The 19,807-nt window shown below is 36.9% G+C and overlaps 1 protein-coding gene across 1 annotated transcript in view; it reads right to left on the bottom strand.

Annotated features, from left to right (window-relative positions):
• Positions 1 to 18,104: 18,104 nt before the first annotated feature.
• CHAT (choline O-acetyltransferase) overlaps positions 18,105 to 19,807 on the bottom strand; it is a 61,411-nt gene continuing 59,708 nt past the window's right edge. Inside the window, exon 14 of the mRNA XM_053691646.1 lies at positions 18,105 to 18,368. Within this exon, the coding sequence (XP_053547621.1) occupies positions 18,105 to 18,368 (264 nt within the window). The remainder of the gene's footprint in view (positions 18,369 to 19,807) is intronic.

Here is a 19,807-nt window from a genome sequence, read left to right as displayed (position 1 = left end):
ATGAGACCAAACTGCTGTGTGACATGAGACCAAACTGCTGTGTGACATGAGACCAAACTGCTGTGTGATATGAGACCAAACTGCTGTGTGACATCATGAGACCAAACTGCTGTGTGACATGAGACCAAACTGCTGTGTGACATGTGACCAAACTGCTGTGTGACATGTGACCAAACTGCTGTGTGACATGATGAGACCAAACTGCTGTGTGACATGAGACCAAACTGCTCTGTGACATGAGACCAAACTGCTGTGTGACATGAGACCAAACTGCTGTGTGACATGAGACCAAACTGCTGTGTGACATGTGACCAAACTGCTGTGTGACATGAGACCAAACTGCTGTGGGACATGTGACCAAACTGCTGTGTGACATGAGACCAAACTGCTGTGTGACATGGGACCAAACTGCTGTGTGACATGTGACCAAACTGCTGTGTGACATCATGAGACCAAACTGCTGTGTGACATCATGAGACCAAACTGCTGTGTGACATGAGACCAAACTGCTGTGTGACATGAGACCAAACTGCTGTGTGACATGAGACTAAACTGCTGTGTGACATGAGACCAAACTGCTGTGTGACATGAGACCAAACTGCTGTGTGACATGTGACCAAACTGCTGTGTGACATGACATGAGACCAAACTGCTGTGTGACATGAGACCAAACCGCTTTGTGACATGTGACCAAACTGCTGTGTGACATGAGACCAAACTGCTGTGTGACATGAGACCAAACTGCTGTGTGACATGAGACCAAACTGCTGTGTGACATGGGACCAAACTGCTGTGTGACATGTGACCAAACTGCTGTGTGACATGAGACCAAACTGCTGTGTGACATGTGACCAAACTGCTGTGTGACATGAGACCAAACTGCTGTGTGACATGAGACCAAACTGCTGTGTGACATGAGACTAAACTGCTGTGTGACATAAGACCAAACTGCTGTGTGACATGAGACCAAACTGCTGTGTGACATGAGACCAAGCTGCTGTGTGACATGTGACCAAACTGCTGTGTGACATGAGACCAAACTGCTGTGTGACATGAGACCAAACTGCTGTGTGACATGAGACCAAACTGCTGTGTGACATGTGACCAAACTGCTGTGTGACATGTGACCAAACTGCTGTGTGACATGAGACCAAACTGCTGTGTGACATGAGACCAAACTGCTGTGTGACATGAGACCAAACTGCTGTGTGACATGGGACCAAACTGCTGTGCTATACAAAGTGTGCCTATGTGATACACTGAGGATCATAACGCATAAGTCACACAGAACTCCTGATGTGTCGTTCATTTTCATTATACTATAATACCATATACTGGCTATAGTCATGGGCATCCCTAGAAATTTTTCTAGTGGGGGGCAAAAAAATAAAATACCCCAAGTACAGGGAGTGCAGAATTATTAGGCAAATGAGTATTTTGACCACATCATCCTCTTTATGCATGTTGTCTTATTCCAAGCTGTATAGGCTCGAAAGCCTACTACCAATTAAGCATATTAGGTGATGTGCATCACTGTAATGAGAAGGGGTGTGGTCTAATGACATCAACACCCTATATCAGGTGTGCATAATTATTAGGCAACTTCCTTTCCTTTGGCAAAATGGGTCAAAAGAAGGACTTGACAGGCTCAGAAAAGTCAAAAATAGTGAGATATCTTGCAGAGGGATGCAGCACTCTTAAAATTGCAAAGCTTCTGAAGCGTGATCATCGAACAATCAAGCGTTTCATTCAAAATAGTCAACAGGGTCGCAAGAAGCGTGTGGAAAAACCAAGGCGCAAAATAACTGCCCATGAACTGAGAAAAGTCAAGCGTGCAGCTGCCAAGATGCCACTTGCCACCAGTTTGGCCATATTTCAGAGCTGCAACATCACTGGAGTGCCCAAAAGCACAAGGTGTGCAATACTCAGTGACATGGCCAAGGTAAGAAAGGCTGAAAGACGACCACCACTGAACAAGACACACAAGCTGAAACGTCAAGACTGGGCCAAGAAATATCTCAAGACTGATTTTTCTAAGGTTTTATGGACTGATGAAATGAGAGTGAGTCTTGATGGGCCAGATGGATGGGCCCGTGGCTGGATTGGTAAAGGGCAGAGAGCTCCAGTCCGACTCAGACGCCAGCAAGGTGGAGGTGGAGTACTGGTTTGGGCTGGTATCATCAAAGATGAGCTTGTGGGGCCTTTTCGGGTTGAGGATGGAGTCAAGCTCAACTCCCAGTCCTACTGCCAGTTTCTGGAAGACACCTTCTTCAAGCAGTGGTACAGGAAGAAGTCTGCATCCTTCAAGAAAAACATGATTTTCATGCAGGACAATGCTCCATCACACGCGTCCAAGTACTCCACAGCGTGGCTGGCAAGAAAGGGTATAAAAGAAGAAAATCTAATGACATGGCCTCCTTGTTCACCTGATCTGAACCCCATTGAGAACCTGTGGTCCATCATCAAATGTGAGATTTACAAGGATGGAAAACAGTACACCTCTCTGAACAGTGTCTGGGAGGCTGTGGTTGCTGCTGCACGCAATGTTGATGGTGAACAGATCAAAACACTGACAGAATCCATGGATGGCAGGCTTTTGAGTGTCCTTGCAAAGAAAGGTGGCTATATTGGTCACTGATTTGTTTTTGTTTTGTTTTTGAATGTCAGAAATGTATATTTGTGAATGTTGAGATGTTATATTGGTTTCACTGGTAAAAATAAATAATTGAAATGGGTATATATTAGTTTTTTTGTTAAGTTACCTAATAATTATGCACAGTAATAGTCACCTGCACACACAGATATCCCCCTAAAATAGCTAAAACTAAAAACAAACTAAAAACTACTTCCAAAAATATTCAGCTTTGATATTAATGAGTTTTTTGGGTTCATTGAGAACATGGTTGTTGTTCAATAATAAAATTAATCCTCAAAAATACAACTTGCCTAATAATTATGCACTCCCTGTATAATAAAATCAGTGGCAACATATGAAGCAGACGTCATACACATGAGTTGCACATCATTTTAAACATGGTAGCTCATTGACGTCAAAAGAGTGAGTGTTTATGCTCTAGGAGCCAGCATATTATTATATATTTATATATGCATACATACACACAAACTACACATACAAAGTCTGGCATTCCCTTGCAAGCACACAGCTCGATTAAAAGAAAAATGTAAGAGTTAGTTACAGCATTTGGCCAAATGGTGATAGGCCCAGAACCACATCAAGGTCCCTGTGTTCCAAACCTACAGTCACAGAATTGCATGCCTTCAACCAAACACACTGAGATACCAACAAGGGTGACACATGCCCTTTGTAATTTTCCTAGACACAGGCAAAACACATAAATAGTCTGCACTCTCAAACTGGACTGGGTACACATCCTATGTCACTATAAAACTCACAGCCCTGGGTACTCACTAGAACTCACAGACAGCTGTGCAGCTCCCAGCAACTCAGACAGTCAACCCCAGAGCAGCCTTGGTGCAGAGCCCATAGAGAAAATTATAAAACAAATGGAACAGTAAGTTTTAATATTGCTGTGTGTTAGCAAAAGTGTGCCTGACTTTTTAGCTGGAGGTAAATTCCAAGGGGGGGGGGGCAAGTGCCTCCCCTCCGGATGCCCATGGCCATAGTAACACTTTGTGCAATTGACTCTTTAACTGCTGAGCCATTTCAACCCCTGTACTGAGCTGTTTTGCACATTTCGGGCCTCGTATTAAAAGGCGGGTGGACAGCTTCTCAACTTGCAAAGCAGTCCGCACGCCTTCGTTACATATGGGCCAGCGAATCTGTTGATCCGCTGGCCCGTATGTACCATTGCACACACTGATAAGTGTGTAATGCCCGCCCCGTCATTCGTGCTAGTGAAGGGACTGTTAATCACAGAGAGCAAGTGAGCGAGGTGAGGTGGCTTAGAGTGTAAGAAGCAGTGGTCTAGTGACTGCTGCTTTTTACATTGCGGGAAGCAGGCTCGCATATGTGAACCTGCCCCGCAAGGGCTCCGGAGCAGCTTTCGCTGCTTTGTACAGTGAGCCCTTAAAGTGATGATAAACTTTCCCCTTTGTATAAACAGATCTGGAGCGATATTTTAGATGAATTTTAATTGTAATGAAGATGCTCTATAGCTTACTTTTTTTAATGTAGCACTAAATTTCAAATACCCCGCGCTCTGTGTAGACACTAATCAGCAGCAAGCTCAGATTAGTGCATTCCTGTTCCTGAGCCTACCTAGGTATGGTTTTCAACAAAGGATATCAAGAGTACAAAGCAAATTTAATTATCTAATTAAATTGATTTTTTTTTTTTAAATTGTCTGCTCTATCTGAATCTTGGAAGAAAATGTTTGGGTTTCGTGTCCCTTTAAGTACATTATTAAGAGAAAGTAGTGATGTGTGGCAGTGTAAAAGATTTATTTTTTTACTCTATTTACAAAAACCTCTATGGAACACAGTTCAACAATGCATTGTATTGTTTTTTTAAAAAAAACTGAAATAAAATAGGATTCTATAATGTATTTCAATACAGTAGTCTTGTCTCCCAGATCACGCTACGGATTATCATTTTCACACTATGAAATAAAGGTCAACAATGAAATTGTTTCCCTTCTGCATCTTCACAAAATCACAGAGATCAGAAAAAGTCTTCATTTTGTCTGTTCCTTAGTGCAGAGTGTGAAATCTCTCCCAAGCTTGACAGGTCTGCAATAATTCAAGATTCTATTTTGTATCAATAACACACTACAGCCATTTGATAGGATGACCTTAAGTTCACAAGTACCTTTTTTATAACACCACGCATTTCTATTTGTACGGCCTAATACGGTCATAAATGTTCATTGTCTCTATTTTACCTCCTATTTATTCTTCCTTGTGTTGAAAACATAGCTTGCCATCCACAACATAAGACATTTCTTTTAAAAAGTTTAACAAGCTGTTCACTCAGGTCAGAGAAAGTCAGAACAAAGATCGTATCGCTGTCCTCGCATAAAACTAATCTAAAAGGCAGTGTGCTATATTCTGAAGATAAAACATTATGAATTATTTAAAGGGACACAAAACCCAAATATTTTCTTTCAGGATTCAGATATATTTTTAACCCCTTAATGACCACTGCACTTTTCCATTTTCTGTCCGTTTGGGACCAAGGCTATTTTTTCATTTGTGTAAGCTGTAATTTTTCTCTTACTCATTTACTGTACCCACACTATTATATACCGTTTTTCTCGCCAATAAATGGACTTTCTAAAGATGCCATTATTTTCATCATATCTTATAATTTACTATAAAAAAATATAAAATATGAGGAAAAAATGGAAAAAACACACTTTTTCTAACTTTGACCCCCAAAATCTGTTACACATCTACAACCACCAAAAAACACCCATGCTAAATAGTTTAGAAATACCCAATGTTTACATGTTCTTTGCTTTTTTTGCAAGTTATAGGGCCATAAATACAAGTAGCACTTTGCTATTTTCAAACCACTTTTTTCAAAATTAGCGCTAGTTACATTATGACACTGATATCTTTCAGGAATCCCTGAATATCCCTTGACATGTATTTGTACTGTATATTTTTAGAAGACATCCCAAAGTATTGATCTAGGCCCATTTTGGTATATTTTTTTCACAAACTTTAGGTTTATCACTGAAATTATTTACAAACAACTTGTGCAATTATGGCATAAATGGTAGTAAATGCTTCTCTGGGATCCCCTTTGTTCAGAAATAGCAGACATATATGGCTTTGGCGTTGCTTTTTGGTAATTAGAAGGCCGCTAAATGCCACTGCGCACCACACGTGTATTATGCCCAGCAATGAAGGGGTTAATTAGGGCGCATGTAGGGAGCTTTTGGGGTAATTTTAGCTTTAGTGTAGTGTAGTAGACAAGCCAAAGTATTGATCTTGGCCCATTTTGGTATCTTTAATCCCACCATTTCACCGCCAAATGCGATAAAATAAAAAAAAAAACGTTACATTTTTCACAATTTTAGGTATCTAACTGAAATTATTTACAAACAGCTTGTGCAATTATGGCACAAATGGTTGTAAATGCTTCTCTGGGATCCCCTTTGTTCAGAAATAGCAGACCTATATGGCTTTGGCGTTGCTTTTTGGTAATTTGAAGGACGCTAAATGCTGCTGCGCACCACACGTCTATTATGCCCAGCAGTGAAGGGGTTAATTAGGGAGCGTGTAGGGTTAATTTTTAGACAACCCAAAGTATTGAACTAGGCCCATTTTGGTATATTTCATGCCACCATTTCACCGCCAAATGTGATCAAATAAAAAAAAAAAGTCAACTTTTTCACAAACTTTAGGTTTCTCACTAAAATTATTTACAAACAGCTTGTGCAATTATGGCACAAATGTTTGTAAATGCTTCTCTGGGATCCCCTTTGTTCAGAAATAGCAGACATATATGGCTTTGGCGTTGTTTTTTGGTAATTAGAAGACCGCTAAATGCCGCTGCGCATCACACATGTATTATGGCTAGCAAGGAGGTTAATTAGGGAGCTTGTAGGGAGCTTGCAGGGTTCATTTTAGCTTTAGTGTAGAGATCAGCCTCTTACCTAACACATCACACCCCCTGATCCCTCCCAAACAGCTCTCCTCCCTCCCCCACCCCACAATTGTCCCTGCCATCTTAAGTACTGTCAGAAAGTCTGCCAGTACTAAAATGAAAGTTATATTAATTTTTTATTTTTTTAAGCATATTTACATTTGCTGCTGTGTAGGATCCCCCCTTAGCCCCCAACCTCTCTGATCCCCCCCAAACAGCTCTATACCTTATTGGGAGCCATCTTGGGTACTGGCAGCTGTCCCTTTATATACATAACTTTAAACTATATAAAAGTTGTACATTCTTTAACCCCGGCTTACAAACTCTGCCTCCGGGTCCTACGGTCCTACCTGGCACCTGACCGCCCCAACACCTGCTCTCCTCTGCCGCTCTCAGCTGCAGCCTGCAGGATGTGACAACTCTGCTCCTCAACCGGCCTCTTCCACCCCCCCACTGTCCCACACTCTGTCTCTCCTCCAGACTCCACCTACCTGTTTTGTTTTTTTAACCCCGGGCTAAGCGCTCCTCTGGCCAGCTAGTTTTTTGAAAGTCTGTGCTCACTGCTGCTTGCTGCGCGCACACACACACATATATATATATCATTTGTTTCTGTTTTTTAATGTGCCCCCCTGATTAAACACTGGCCCCACCTTGGCCCCCCCAGTAATATTTGTCTAGAACCGCCACTGCTGCCAACTATAGATAATGTATTGCTCTGCAATGTGGTCTCCAACTTGTCTGGGAACTAACATAAAAAGCCATTTTCAGTACATACATTTGTCTCCAACAACTGAACATACTTGCAATGAGACTTGTTATTTCCACATACATTGTTACAAGCAGTTCATCTGTCTATGTCCTCAATGACTGGACAAGGAAATCTGTTTTTCTAGAGTTGCCTCTGAAGAAAAAATGTTAGTTGATTAGTCATCTGATCATCACTTTTCTAAATTTATTAGTGTATGGTAAATCTCATGTCCCTTTATATACATAACTTTAAACTATATAAAAGTTGTACATTCTTTAACCCCTTCACGCCGTTAGGACTTCCATGCCATCCTAACAGCTCTAGACTTTACCGCCGAAGGACGGCATAGAACGTCCTACCTTATAAGGCGCCCTGCAGCCTCCCCCTTTTGACGAACTCAAGATCGGACTGAACTCTTTTTAGAATGGAATTCCTGTATATTATGCGATATTTAATTTAGCTGAATGCATTGTCTTAGGGCAGGGAGCATTATGCACAAATCTCTTTTAAAGTTTTCATGTTGCTATTGATCTAGAGGCCAACCTGTAGTTTCAACATTATTGGTTTACAGTAATTCAATCCATAAAATTTGTAAATGCAAAATTAAATGTCAAAATATAAGTGATATTTTTGTATTGTAGTTCCATACTGTGAGCTGTACATTTTTTTAATGATGGGGACTGTTGTTTTCATATAGTGGAAGAAAAGTTGTTTAATATAGAATACTCCATATTTAATTCAAAATGTTTGACTACAGTATGAGTAGATTCCTTTAAAGACGATTAAATACAGCAGTACAGAATTTCAAATGAGTGGTAGAATTCAATTTATTCTGACAAATTTCAAAGTTGGTTCAATCTTCCTTCCCCTTGCATCATGTGACAGCTATCAGCCAATCACAGAATGCATATATGTTTATACTGTGAATTCTTGTACATGCTCAGTAGGAGCGTGCGCATGTAAAAAGATTGTGCATATTTAGATAATGGTAGAGCCCTATGAAATGCATTATGTCATGCACGTTACACAGCTGGCAAGTGGAGATATCGGAGCACTTAAGCCGTAGGTAACATTTCATTTGGAAGAAACAGTGTTCAGCTTCTGTTTGTGTACTGGATTGAGGGAGACGTAACATAGGACCTTTGTGGCAAATTGCGCTAATGAGACTCGCAGGACTGTCACAATAACAGCAGGATGTTGACCATTTAATCCACTGTATTTTGTTGTGAGTAGTGTACACTCTGCTGTTTTTATACCTCATATATATGTGAGGGGGGAAAGTGTGAATGTGTTTTTAACTTGATATTAAAAGGGTCATGAAACCTAAAAATTTTCTTTCATGATTCAGATAAAGCATACCGTTTTAAACAACTTTCTAATTTACTTCTACTATAGAATTTGCTTCATGCTCTTGGTATGACAAAAGGCATATATATGCAGCCACCAATCAGCAGCTAGCCCCCAGTAGTGCATTGCTGCTCCTGAATCATAAAATTGGGTTTCATGTGCCTTTAAAGTCCTTCACATATTAATACTAGCACTTATTTAGCACTTGTTTTTGTGTGTGTTTTGGATTCCTATATATTGCTATAGCTTTATTACTCTCCTCTATTCTTGTTTTCCCTCTTTCACCTCATTAAAAGCTGTAATCCTTTGGCTTCCCTACACCCATTGGCAAATAATTCATCCATTCATTAAAGGGTCATAATAATACAATTTGAAAGAGTATCACCCTGTTTAAAAATGAGAATTTCCAAACGTTTTTGGTGTCTTTTTTGTAGGAGGTGCCATTCTTTAATTACACTATTGCTACAAATAAATAAAACTAATTTTTACAGAATTCGCATGGCATCTAGATACATGTGAAGTCCTATGTGGAAACATTCATTTCCCTATAAAAGGAACATGGTGCTAAATATTTAAAATACATAATTTCAGCACAAAGCCATTAAATTATTCCTTATATTTAGTTTTCCAGAACCTCCCCCTATAAATGTTAAAGAAACAAAAGTACAACAAGCTTTATTTGTTACATGTTTATTTGAACAGCACAGTACATAGCTTTATTTATATTCTGCAGGCACCTTTCAATATTGTTGTTGGCAACCTTAACAAATGTATATGAGGAATTAAACTATATTATGAATATACAAACAGTTAAGTCATTTTCATGTTGTTTTTGGAGCTGCCAATGTGCTGTATGAACGAGCACTACAAGTACCATAAATTTAGGTTGCATTCTACATTACATTACAAGTTAATTTTCATAGTGACAAACATTTACATTATATTCTGCAATTGTCCCACATGGGGAAATATAATAGTTAAAGAAACCTTAATATATGATTAACCAGCAAAATGCATACTATAAAGACTTTATACTTTATCTTGCACAAAGACCTTTATACATTTGGTATTAGTGTATTTTGATCAATATTTCATTATGTGTATGCACAGAAAATGTGCGTGAATTTGTGCAGTATTATAGAAAATATTTGTGCTACACAAAAACATTTTCATATTAAACCAATACTTTATCAATCAAAATCTTGCAGGTGAATAAAAAATGTCATAGCTTTATTTGAATTGATAGGCATGTTACCTAATTTGTAAAATAAATAAATAAATACATAAGACTATTACTTAAATAAACATTGACTAATGGCTGGCATACACTCATGTTTTTAAAAAATATATATAATTTGCTTGCACAATTAATATTATAATTCTTTTATTTTGTAGTATTCAAAAATACTCATTTGCTTGCTGTTTAAAAATGAAAAATGTCACAATTTACATTGAAATCCCTACTACAATCTGAGAAAATACATATATTTTTTATTTTTATATATTTAGTTTTTGTTGCATTATAGAATTCTACTGTACATAAATACATATAAATAGACACATTTTTTAATGTACATCACTATTTACAAAAGGTATTTAAATGGACGCAGAACAAATTATCATTACATATTTAGACTTTTTATGGCACAGAATTTTACATTTCATAACTATATTATTAGACAAAAAACACAATTTCATATGCTAAATGCAGTGGCACCATATTGTGTAAATACATTGCATAATTTAGTTGCTTTAGTTAAGTATTACATCTAATTAAAGAAAAAAACATTTAAAATTGATGTGTGGGGCAAGATGAAACACATTGTAAAACATACTTACATTCTTAAAGGAACAGTTACTCCAGAATTTGTATTGTTTAAAAAGAAAGATAATCCCTTTATTACAAATTCCCCAGTTTTTGCATAACCGTTGTTATATTAATACACCCTTTACCTCTGTGATTACCTTGTATCTAAGCCTCTGCAGACTGCCTCCTTATTTCAGTTCTTTTGACAGACTTTCATTTTAACCAATAAGCGTTGACTCATAGGTAACTCCAAGGGAGTGAGCACAATGCTGTCTATATAGTTTACATGAACTAGCGCTGTCTAGCTGTAAAAAAACTGTCAAAATGTACTGAGATAAGAGGAGGCCTTCAAGAGCTTAGAAATTAACATATGAGCCCACCTAGGTTTAGCTTTCAACAAAGAGTACTAAGAGAACAAAGCAAATTTGATGATAAAAGTAAATTGGAAAGTGGTTTAATATGCCCTATCTGAATCATGATAGTTTAATTTTGATTAGACTGTCCCTTTAATACAAACTTTTTTACCATCAAAATATTTTCTATATGGACAATTCTCTAAGAACCTTACATTTTAGTATGCTTTAGATTTAATTGGCATTGAATTTGTAGATAGATGTTTTATTGTTACTAAGATGATTAAAACTTTTCAAACTCTTAAAAACAATTTTGCTTTTCCTCAGGACCAAATAAAGTTGATTTGTTCTCATATGATAACCCAGTGTTTCCCCCATCTACTGGGTAGTTCTCAACCTTTAGAGTTTTTGACCCAGGAGTCCATGTGATCTGATGGTGGAGCCTGGAATTTCTATACAGAGTTGGGTGGTCCCAGGTTTTTACTACCAGATATTTGGACATACATTGATGCAACAGGAGATCGCTACCAAATCAAAACCTTCCAGATCTCCTCACATATTTGATGAGATTCTTTATGGTATACAGTTGCCTATTTCGCTCTCACAATGTTTTGTTTTTTGTTTTTGAGGGCGTAGAGAAATGTTACTTAGTACATTGTCTTGTACAATATAACCATTTTACACTCCTGGCCATAGAACATGACATTTGCAAATGGATTCACAGCTCAGTATATAAAAGAAGACTAAAAAGTACTACAAGATCTAGGCCTCTGAGTCTGGAAAGTTCTGCTGTAGAGTCTAGGTTTTCTGGGATTTGATCAGTGCCAGGTTTCTTAAAGGGACAGACAAGATTTGAATAAACTTGTCAGTAATGTCATCCTCAGTGGCAGTAAGCACATTTTTGGATGTAAAGATACCAAATTTGACAGTTTCCAAACACTTATTATAGACAATTGGTTGTCTGTCCCTTTAAACAGAAACATGTATATACACAGAAGAAGGAGGAACAGTAGGATTGAGTTTCCACTACAATATGTGTGACATATGAGTAGCTTTGTACTTCTGTTTGCACCCTCTGGGGCTGGAACATGAAGCAGTTTAGCTACATAGATTTCAATAACTAAAATTGTGTGGTACTTGATTGGCTGCTAAGGTCGTATGTAAGGAACTTCCCCACCTGAGCAGAGGTTTAGCGCATCTTGGGCTTAAGCACACAAGCGATATTTAAAGAGACAGTCTACTCCAAAATTTGTATTGTTTAAAAAGATAGATAATCCCTTTATTACTCATTATTATTACTTATTCCCCAGTCTTGCATAACCATGGTTATATGAATATACTTTTTCCCTCTGTGATGACCTTGTATCTAAGCTTCTGCTGACAGCCCCCATATCACATGGCTATCCATTTAATGGAACCTATCTATTAAGCTCCGTATGGAGCTTGAAGCCCCATGTTTCTGGCGAGCCTTCAGGCTCCCCAGAAACACTAGTTATGAAGACCGCCGCTCCATAACCTGTCCGCCTGCTCTGAGAAGGCGGACAGATATCGCCGCAATTCAACCCCATTGAATATGATCGGGTTAAATGACATCCCCCTGCTAGCGGCCAAGAGCTGCTGGTGCAATGCTGAATGTGGAGAGCGTATTGCTCTCCGCATTCATCAATGTCTGTCGGACATGATCCGCTGATCGGATCATGTCGGACAGACACATAATAAATAGACCCCATTATCTATTGACTTGCATTTTAGCCAATTAGTGTTGTGTCTTGCACAACTCTATGGGAGAGACTATATGGGGGGCTATATGGCCCACATGAATTAGCAGTCTCTTGTTGTGAAAAGCTAATAAACAAGCATTTTATAAGAGGCTGTTTGTAGTGGCTTAGAAAAAGGCAGAAATGTAGAGGTTTAAATGTTATAAAGTATATTAATGTAACAATGTTGGTTGTGCAAAGCTGGTTAGTAAAATCTTTATGTTTTTAAACAATAACAATTCTGGTGTAGAATGTCCCTTTAACGTGAGCTTTTCAGAGGACCCATATAGAAGTCTATTATGTGAAGGATTTAGCCCACCAGAGCTATCTGACATCCAGATGTTAGCGCACCCAGGGCTTAAGTGATAAAATATTACTTTCAACTTGTGATTTGCAAGCAGAAACAATATATCCAATGATTTCGCTAGAGTGATGTTTGCGCACAATAGCTCTAATATTTTTGTGCTCCACTTGTAATCAAACCAACAGTTAGGGTTAAGAATACAATCACAAAATGCCCTTACGCTTGCATTTTATTATTACTCTAGTATGTTCCTTTTAAAGTTGCATATATTTTCCTATTCTGACAAGAAAGTAGTAAACGTGTCTGTTCATTTATTTAGATGAGAATCAGATATTGTGTATCTGAACTGAACAAAAATATTCTAACTTAATACAATTAGAAATGCCAATACTAAAATCAAATTTGGATTCTATGCGTTCTTCATTTTACTGTTACTCTAAGGAAGAAATGATGCTTAGGGCTTATCATCCAAAAATACACATATAATTTAATTGTAGAGGTAAAAATCTAAATTGTTTAAGACAGAGGAAATTCACTTACAAGGCATTTAGACCGTCTGTTGAAATATTTAAACCATAATCCTATTGTACTTACCTATGACATTTCTTTATTAAATTGCCTCTAATTTGATTTGAAAGGATATATTGTTTAGGTATTGCTAACTATAAGATAACTGCTGCACATTTGGTTAATGAGGTGCCTATGTTAGATGACATATTTACATAATAATTACTCACATCTCCTCTTTCCCCAAAATCATATTAAAGAATAAAAACATGCTAGACTTAAAGGGACACTGAACCCAAATTTTTTCTTTCGTGATTCAGATAGAGCTCGCAATTTTAAGCAACTTTCTAATTTACTCCTATTATCAATTTTTCTTTGTTCTCTTGCTATCTTTATTTAAAAAAGAAGGTATCTAAACTGTTTTCTTTGTTCAGTACACTGGACAGCAGTTTTTGATTGGTGGATGAATTTATCCACCAATCAGCAAGGACAACCTAGCTTGTTCACCAAAAATGGGACGGCATCTAAACTTACATTCTTGCATTTCAAATAAAGATACCAAGAGAATAAAGAAAATTTGATAATAGGAGTAAATTAGAAAGTTGCTTAAAATTGTATGCTCTATCTGAATCACGAAAGAAAAAATTTGGGTTCAGTGTCCCTTTAATCATGTATTGAAAGCAAAGATTAGCCTTAGAATAATATTTAGATGTATTTTTCATAATTATACTAATTGTTTAAATATTGAACATAAGTGTAAAGGTTTAGTTTCTACAAAGTAATTTAGTTTCTATAAAGTAATGGGTGCTGCCATTTTTAAACTTAAGTTTTCCCTTATCTATCTCTCCTGCTGGGAGAATTAGGGACATATATAAAACATGCAATAAAACACACTCTGCAAATAAGGCTGTGTGGAAACCTGTTTGTGATGACCTGTTTTATATATGTCCCTAATTGTCCTAAGCAGGAAGGATAGATAAGGGAAAAACAAGTTCAAACATGGCAGCATCCATTAACTTGTAAAGGCTCAGTGGAATTTAGAAAAGCAACCATTTTTAGAGTTAAATTATAGGAAAAGGGGACAAAAAAATGTATGAAAATATATTGCAAAGTTGTTTAACTAAACCTAATTAAACATTTTATATTACAATATCATGTTGTTTAATATCTCAATAGTGTGATTACAATGCAGTGCCATAACTTTTGATTGCAATAGAAAATACAAGAAAAACCCATATATATAGGGGTATGTTATGAAATTATTGCTGGAAATAGAAATGTGCTTGCTTTGTTCATTAGACATCACAAGTGTGGATTAATGCATTGACAACAATCAAAATATCATATATTATTATATATATAACAAAAAATCATATATTTCTGTACCACATTTCTACTGTTGTAATACACAGCTTGTGTTAATTAGATTATGTCTAAAATGAGTGCACCTGGTTCACTTATACTGCAGCCCCACACAAAATATACTGGCCAATCAGTTGTATGCAGCACTTATTATTTTGTTCCCCTTAGGTTGCTTTAAAGGGACATTAAACTTGTATATATAATAAATTAAGCACTGCAATGCTAAATAAATGTTCTTTTTTACATTTTCTAAATTGTAATTTTGTTGGTAAAAAATTCATGGCTTTTCTGATTAAAAGCAGTTCAGGGAACACCTCTTGTGAAGCCTGATGGAATCTATTTTGTTCTTTGCCTTATTTGCTGTGGCCAACTAGAGATAGTTTTAATTGAACTTGTGATCTGAGCTAACCAATCACTGGGTACAATGTTGCATGCTCAGATACATGTCACTATCCTTTTGGTGAGGGTCTCTCTAAAAGTATTTTCCAGCAATAATTAATACCAGTTAATGTCCCTTTCATGCTGCACTTCTGCATAAACAACACTGTTTTTATTAATAACAAACTCATTAAAAATGCTTTATTTTAGCTATATAGCTGTGCAAGCAAACCTTAGATAAGCCTCCTAATACTACCCTATTACATAAGCTGTTATTAATTACTCTGCTCAATACTACTAAGCAGAGGATACAGGGCTGCACTATTCAGCATATGAAGCCTCTGACGGCTTTGGAAGACAGCTTGAATAATATATGTTTTTAAAGCATTTTAAATGAAAAAAAATGTCACTGTTGCTCAACTCTAGCCCTTAAAGGGACACAACCCATTCTTTTCTGATTCGGATAGAGCATGCAATTTTAATCAACTTTCTAATTTACTACTATCATCAATTTTTTTCCTTCTCTTGGTATCTTCATTTGAAAAAGCAGAAATGAAAGCTTAGGACCCGGCCCATTTTTGGTTCAGATCACTGGATAGCGCTTGTTGATTGATGGATACATTTAGCCACTAATCATCAAGGGCTACCCAGGTGCTGAACCTAAAATGGGCTGGCTCATAAGCTTCCATTCCTGCTTTTCAAGTAAAGATACCAAGAGAACAGAGAAAAAATAATAATAGGAGTAAATTATAAAGTTGCTTAAAATTGCATGGTCTGTCCGAATCAGAAAATAAAAAATTGGGTTTAGTATCCCTTTAATTTACCACATGAGTTGACATTTTGGGCTGCTCAAAGTCAGTATTTTTTGATGTGGTATTTTTTTATTTTATTTTTTGGACTACTCTGTACAAATCTATTTAAACCTGGGTTATTAGGGCAGCTTCAAGACTGATGCTAAGATAGAGCTATTCTATGTAAATGTGTTATGGCTAATATATATGAGATTGTTTTAGAAAACTTTAACAATATCACTGCTTTTTCACAAAGAAAATAAACATATTTCTTGCTTGATGGTGCTGATGGGATAACTCACTTTGCAGTAAGGATCTCAGTCTCATAAGCCAGACAGAGTGCTTTATACTGGGCCTTAGCCTTAGCAAGCAAAGAGCTTGTTTAGGTTAAAGGGACAGTAACTCCAAAATTAAACTATCATGATTCAGATAGAGGGGTAGATTTATCAAGCAGCTGATGCTGCAATCTACCCCCAAAGTTTTAGGTCCGCCTGAAACTTAAGTTAAGAAGCAGCAGTCGTAAGACCTCTGCTCCTTAACTCGTCCGCCCCCTCTGAGGTGGCTGACCGCAATCATCCCAATCGGATACGATCAGGATGATTAATACCCCCTGCTAGCAGCCGATTGGCCGTGAATGTGCATGCGGCGGCATTGCACAAGCATTTCACCAGAAATGCTTGTGCAATGATAAATGCCGAGAGCGTATGCCGTCGGCATTTATCGATGTCGGGCGGACATGATTCGCTACATCGGATCATGTCCGCCCGACATTTGATAAATCTACCCCAGAGCATTTAATTTTAAGCAACTTTCAAATATGCTCCCATTATCCAAGTGTGCACAGTCTTTTTATATGCTCACTTTTTGAGGAATCAGCTCCTACTGAGCACATGCAAGAGTTCACAGTGTATATGTATATGAATCTGTTATTGGCTGATGTCTGTCACATGATACAGAGGGTGGGGAAATGGAGAAAAATGTTTACATTATCAGAAAAAAATGTGTTTCATTGTCCTTTTATGTTGTATTTGTTGATTATGCAACTCTACTGTATTTAATAAAAGAAAGTGCAGTCTTATAAGGGAATACTCTCATGCCCAAAATGTTTATTGACCACATCTTAAAAACAGATCCTTTTTGCACGTCTAGGGCTCAGACCAAGGAGAGAGGTATAAAAAAATGAAGGTATGAAATGGTAGCATAAAATGAGGTTGGCTCTCATGTAACCCATGTGATATGTATTTAACGTTTTGAACCCCAAATTGTATGATATTATATTATCATATCATCATATTTCTTTTCTGGGACAGTGAAGTGGGGGATCTTGTGGGAAGTTTCGTGCTGGTGTTCTGTAGGCGGAGTTTCAACAGAAGGGGCGGGGCTGCAGGTGTGCAGTGGGAGGGATATGTCATCATGTACATATCATGTGTGGGGGCCAGACCTTTGTAATCAAGCAGCATGCGGGACAGCAAGGAGACCTTATAACCAATCAAAATCCAGAAACATCCGTGACAGTTGGGAGCTATCTGTACAAATACCTGTAATGGGATTATAATTTAAAAAAATAATATTTTTTGGCATCAAAGGAACAAAGTATCATACCATATAGATTTGGAACCACAATGCACATCTCCACTAAGAAGTTACAAAATACTCCTTAATTTAAAAGGAAATAAATCTCTTGAAAATAAATAGAAATAAATAATATTTCTTATTAATTTTAGTAAAAAAATAACTTATAAAACTATCTCTCAAAAATGGAATATATACTGCCAATATGGTATTGTAAATTGTAACAACCACAACATTTATTGGGTATTTAGCATATCCAGGTAAGTATCACCGCCTGCTTTTCCCACAGCTGTATTCTGAATACATTGTTACCAATGCACCAAAGAACTCTGGGTAGGATATGCAAATCTAGTATACAACATATCACACTAATGTAAATGGAAAAAGCTGGTTAAAATTGTTAATGTTTCATATGAATTCTCGTTATAGTTATGCAAAATTCCTTTCTGCATTTCTCTATGATAACAGTAATAATATTATTATTCTACCTATCACCAATTCGTTTCTTAAGTATAAAGTAATAACAAAAATATGATATTTATGGAAAATAAATTTGGTTATATTTTTTTAAATCTCATTACCATGGTCCCACCAAAAGCATGAACTATGGTTTATGTCCATTTTGTGACCCTGTTTTCTTCTCTTTTAGCGGCGTTTGCGGGTTCGTGTTGTACTTCATACACAGATCACCCATAGCAAGAAGGCTTTCTTCTACGGCTTTGGCAAAATTTGTAGATGATGTCTCTTTACAAGCTCGGAAACTGGAGATGCAGAAGAGGATGTGTTCAGGTTGTGGGTTATAGCAGGAGCCGTAACCGTCTGGGACTACTGGTCCATAACAGCAGAACATATCCATTGTTGTAGGCACCTGAAAAGGATAATATGACATGCTAAAGTTACAGTAAAGATTTTATTTGTTTACGGAATTGCATCTAATAGCAATAAAGTACTACATTGCAAAGAAACTCCAAAACAAAACAAAACTGTACACAGAATTTTTTTAAAAAATAATTTAAAACTTGTTTTTAAAGTTTTGCAAAACACACATTTTAAAGGTATACTAAACCCAATTTATTTCTTTAATGATTCAGATATAGTATGCAATTTTAAAGAACTTCCTAAATTATTCCTATTATCAAATTTTCTTTGTTTTCTTGCTAACTTTATTTAAAAAGCAGGAATGTAAAGCTTATGAGCTGACCCATTTTTGGTTCAGAACATGGTTTGCTAAATGTAGCCCCCAATTAGCAAGCGCTATCCAGGGTGCTGAACCTAAAATGGGCTGGCTCCTACTCTTTACATTCTTGCTTTTTAAATAAAGATAGCAAGAGGACGAAGAAAAATTGATAATAGGAGTAAATGAGAAAGTTGCTTAAAATTGCATGCTCTATCTGAAACATTAACGAAAACATGTGGGTTTAGTGTCCCTTTAACAAACTACTAACAAGCAAACAATATGGAAAATATGTTAGTAGAGAGAATTTAAATGGTTAGTCTACTCCAGAATTGTTATTGTTTAAAAAGACAGATAATCCCTTTATAACCCATTCCCTAGTTTTGCATAACCAACACAGTTATATTAATACACATTTTACCTCTGTGATTACCTTGTGTCAAAGCCTCTTATTTCAGTTTTTTTCACAGACTTGCATTTTAGCCAATCAGTGCTGACTCATAAATAACTGCACGGGAGTTAGCACAATGTTATCTATATGGCACAAGTGAACTAGCGTTGCCTAGCTGTGAAAAACTGTCAAAATGCACTGAGATAAGGGGCGACCTTCAAGGGATTAGAAATGAGCATATAAGCCTACCTAGGTTTAGCTTTCAATAAAGAATACAAAGAGAACAAAGCAAATTTGATGATGATGATTATTATTATTCTTTATTTATAAAGCGCCAACTGATTCCGCAGCACTGATGATAAAAGTAAATTGGAAAGTTGTTTAAAATGACATGCCCTATCTAAATCATGAAAGTTCAATTTTACTAGACTGTCCCTTTAATTCTGAGACTTTGCCTTTTTTTATAGGGCACTTGTAAATTTCTCAGAGATGATCACAATCCATAGAAAAGACCGCTCCATAATATGAATGCTCTAAAATCTTAACGTCTACCAGGAAAAAAGATCACTCAGTTAAATGGGTTGATAGCAAATAACTTTAAAGGAACATGAGACACAAATAAGTTATTTCATTATTCTGACAGAGCACACAATTTTAAAGTTTTTCAATTTACTTCTATTATCAAATTTTCTTCATTCTCCTGATATCCTTTGTTGAAGGATCAGCAATTTGCTACTGGGAG

The sequence above is a fragment of the Bombina bombina genome, chromosome 9 (genome assembly GCF_027579735.1).
Source record: "Bombina bombina isolate aBomBom1 chromosome 9, aBomBom1.pri, whole genome shotgun sequence".
NCBI lineage: Eukaryota > Metazoa > Chordata > Amphibia > Anura > Bombinatoridae > Bombina > Bombina bombina.
The sequence above is the reverse complement of the archived record's forward strand: the minus strand, read 5'-3'. Positions and strand labels throughout refer to the sequence as shown.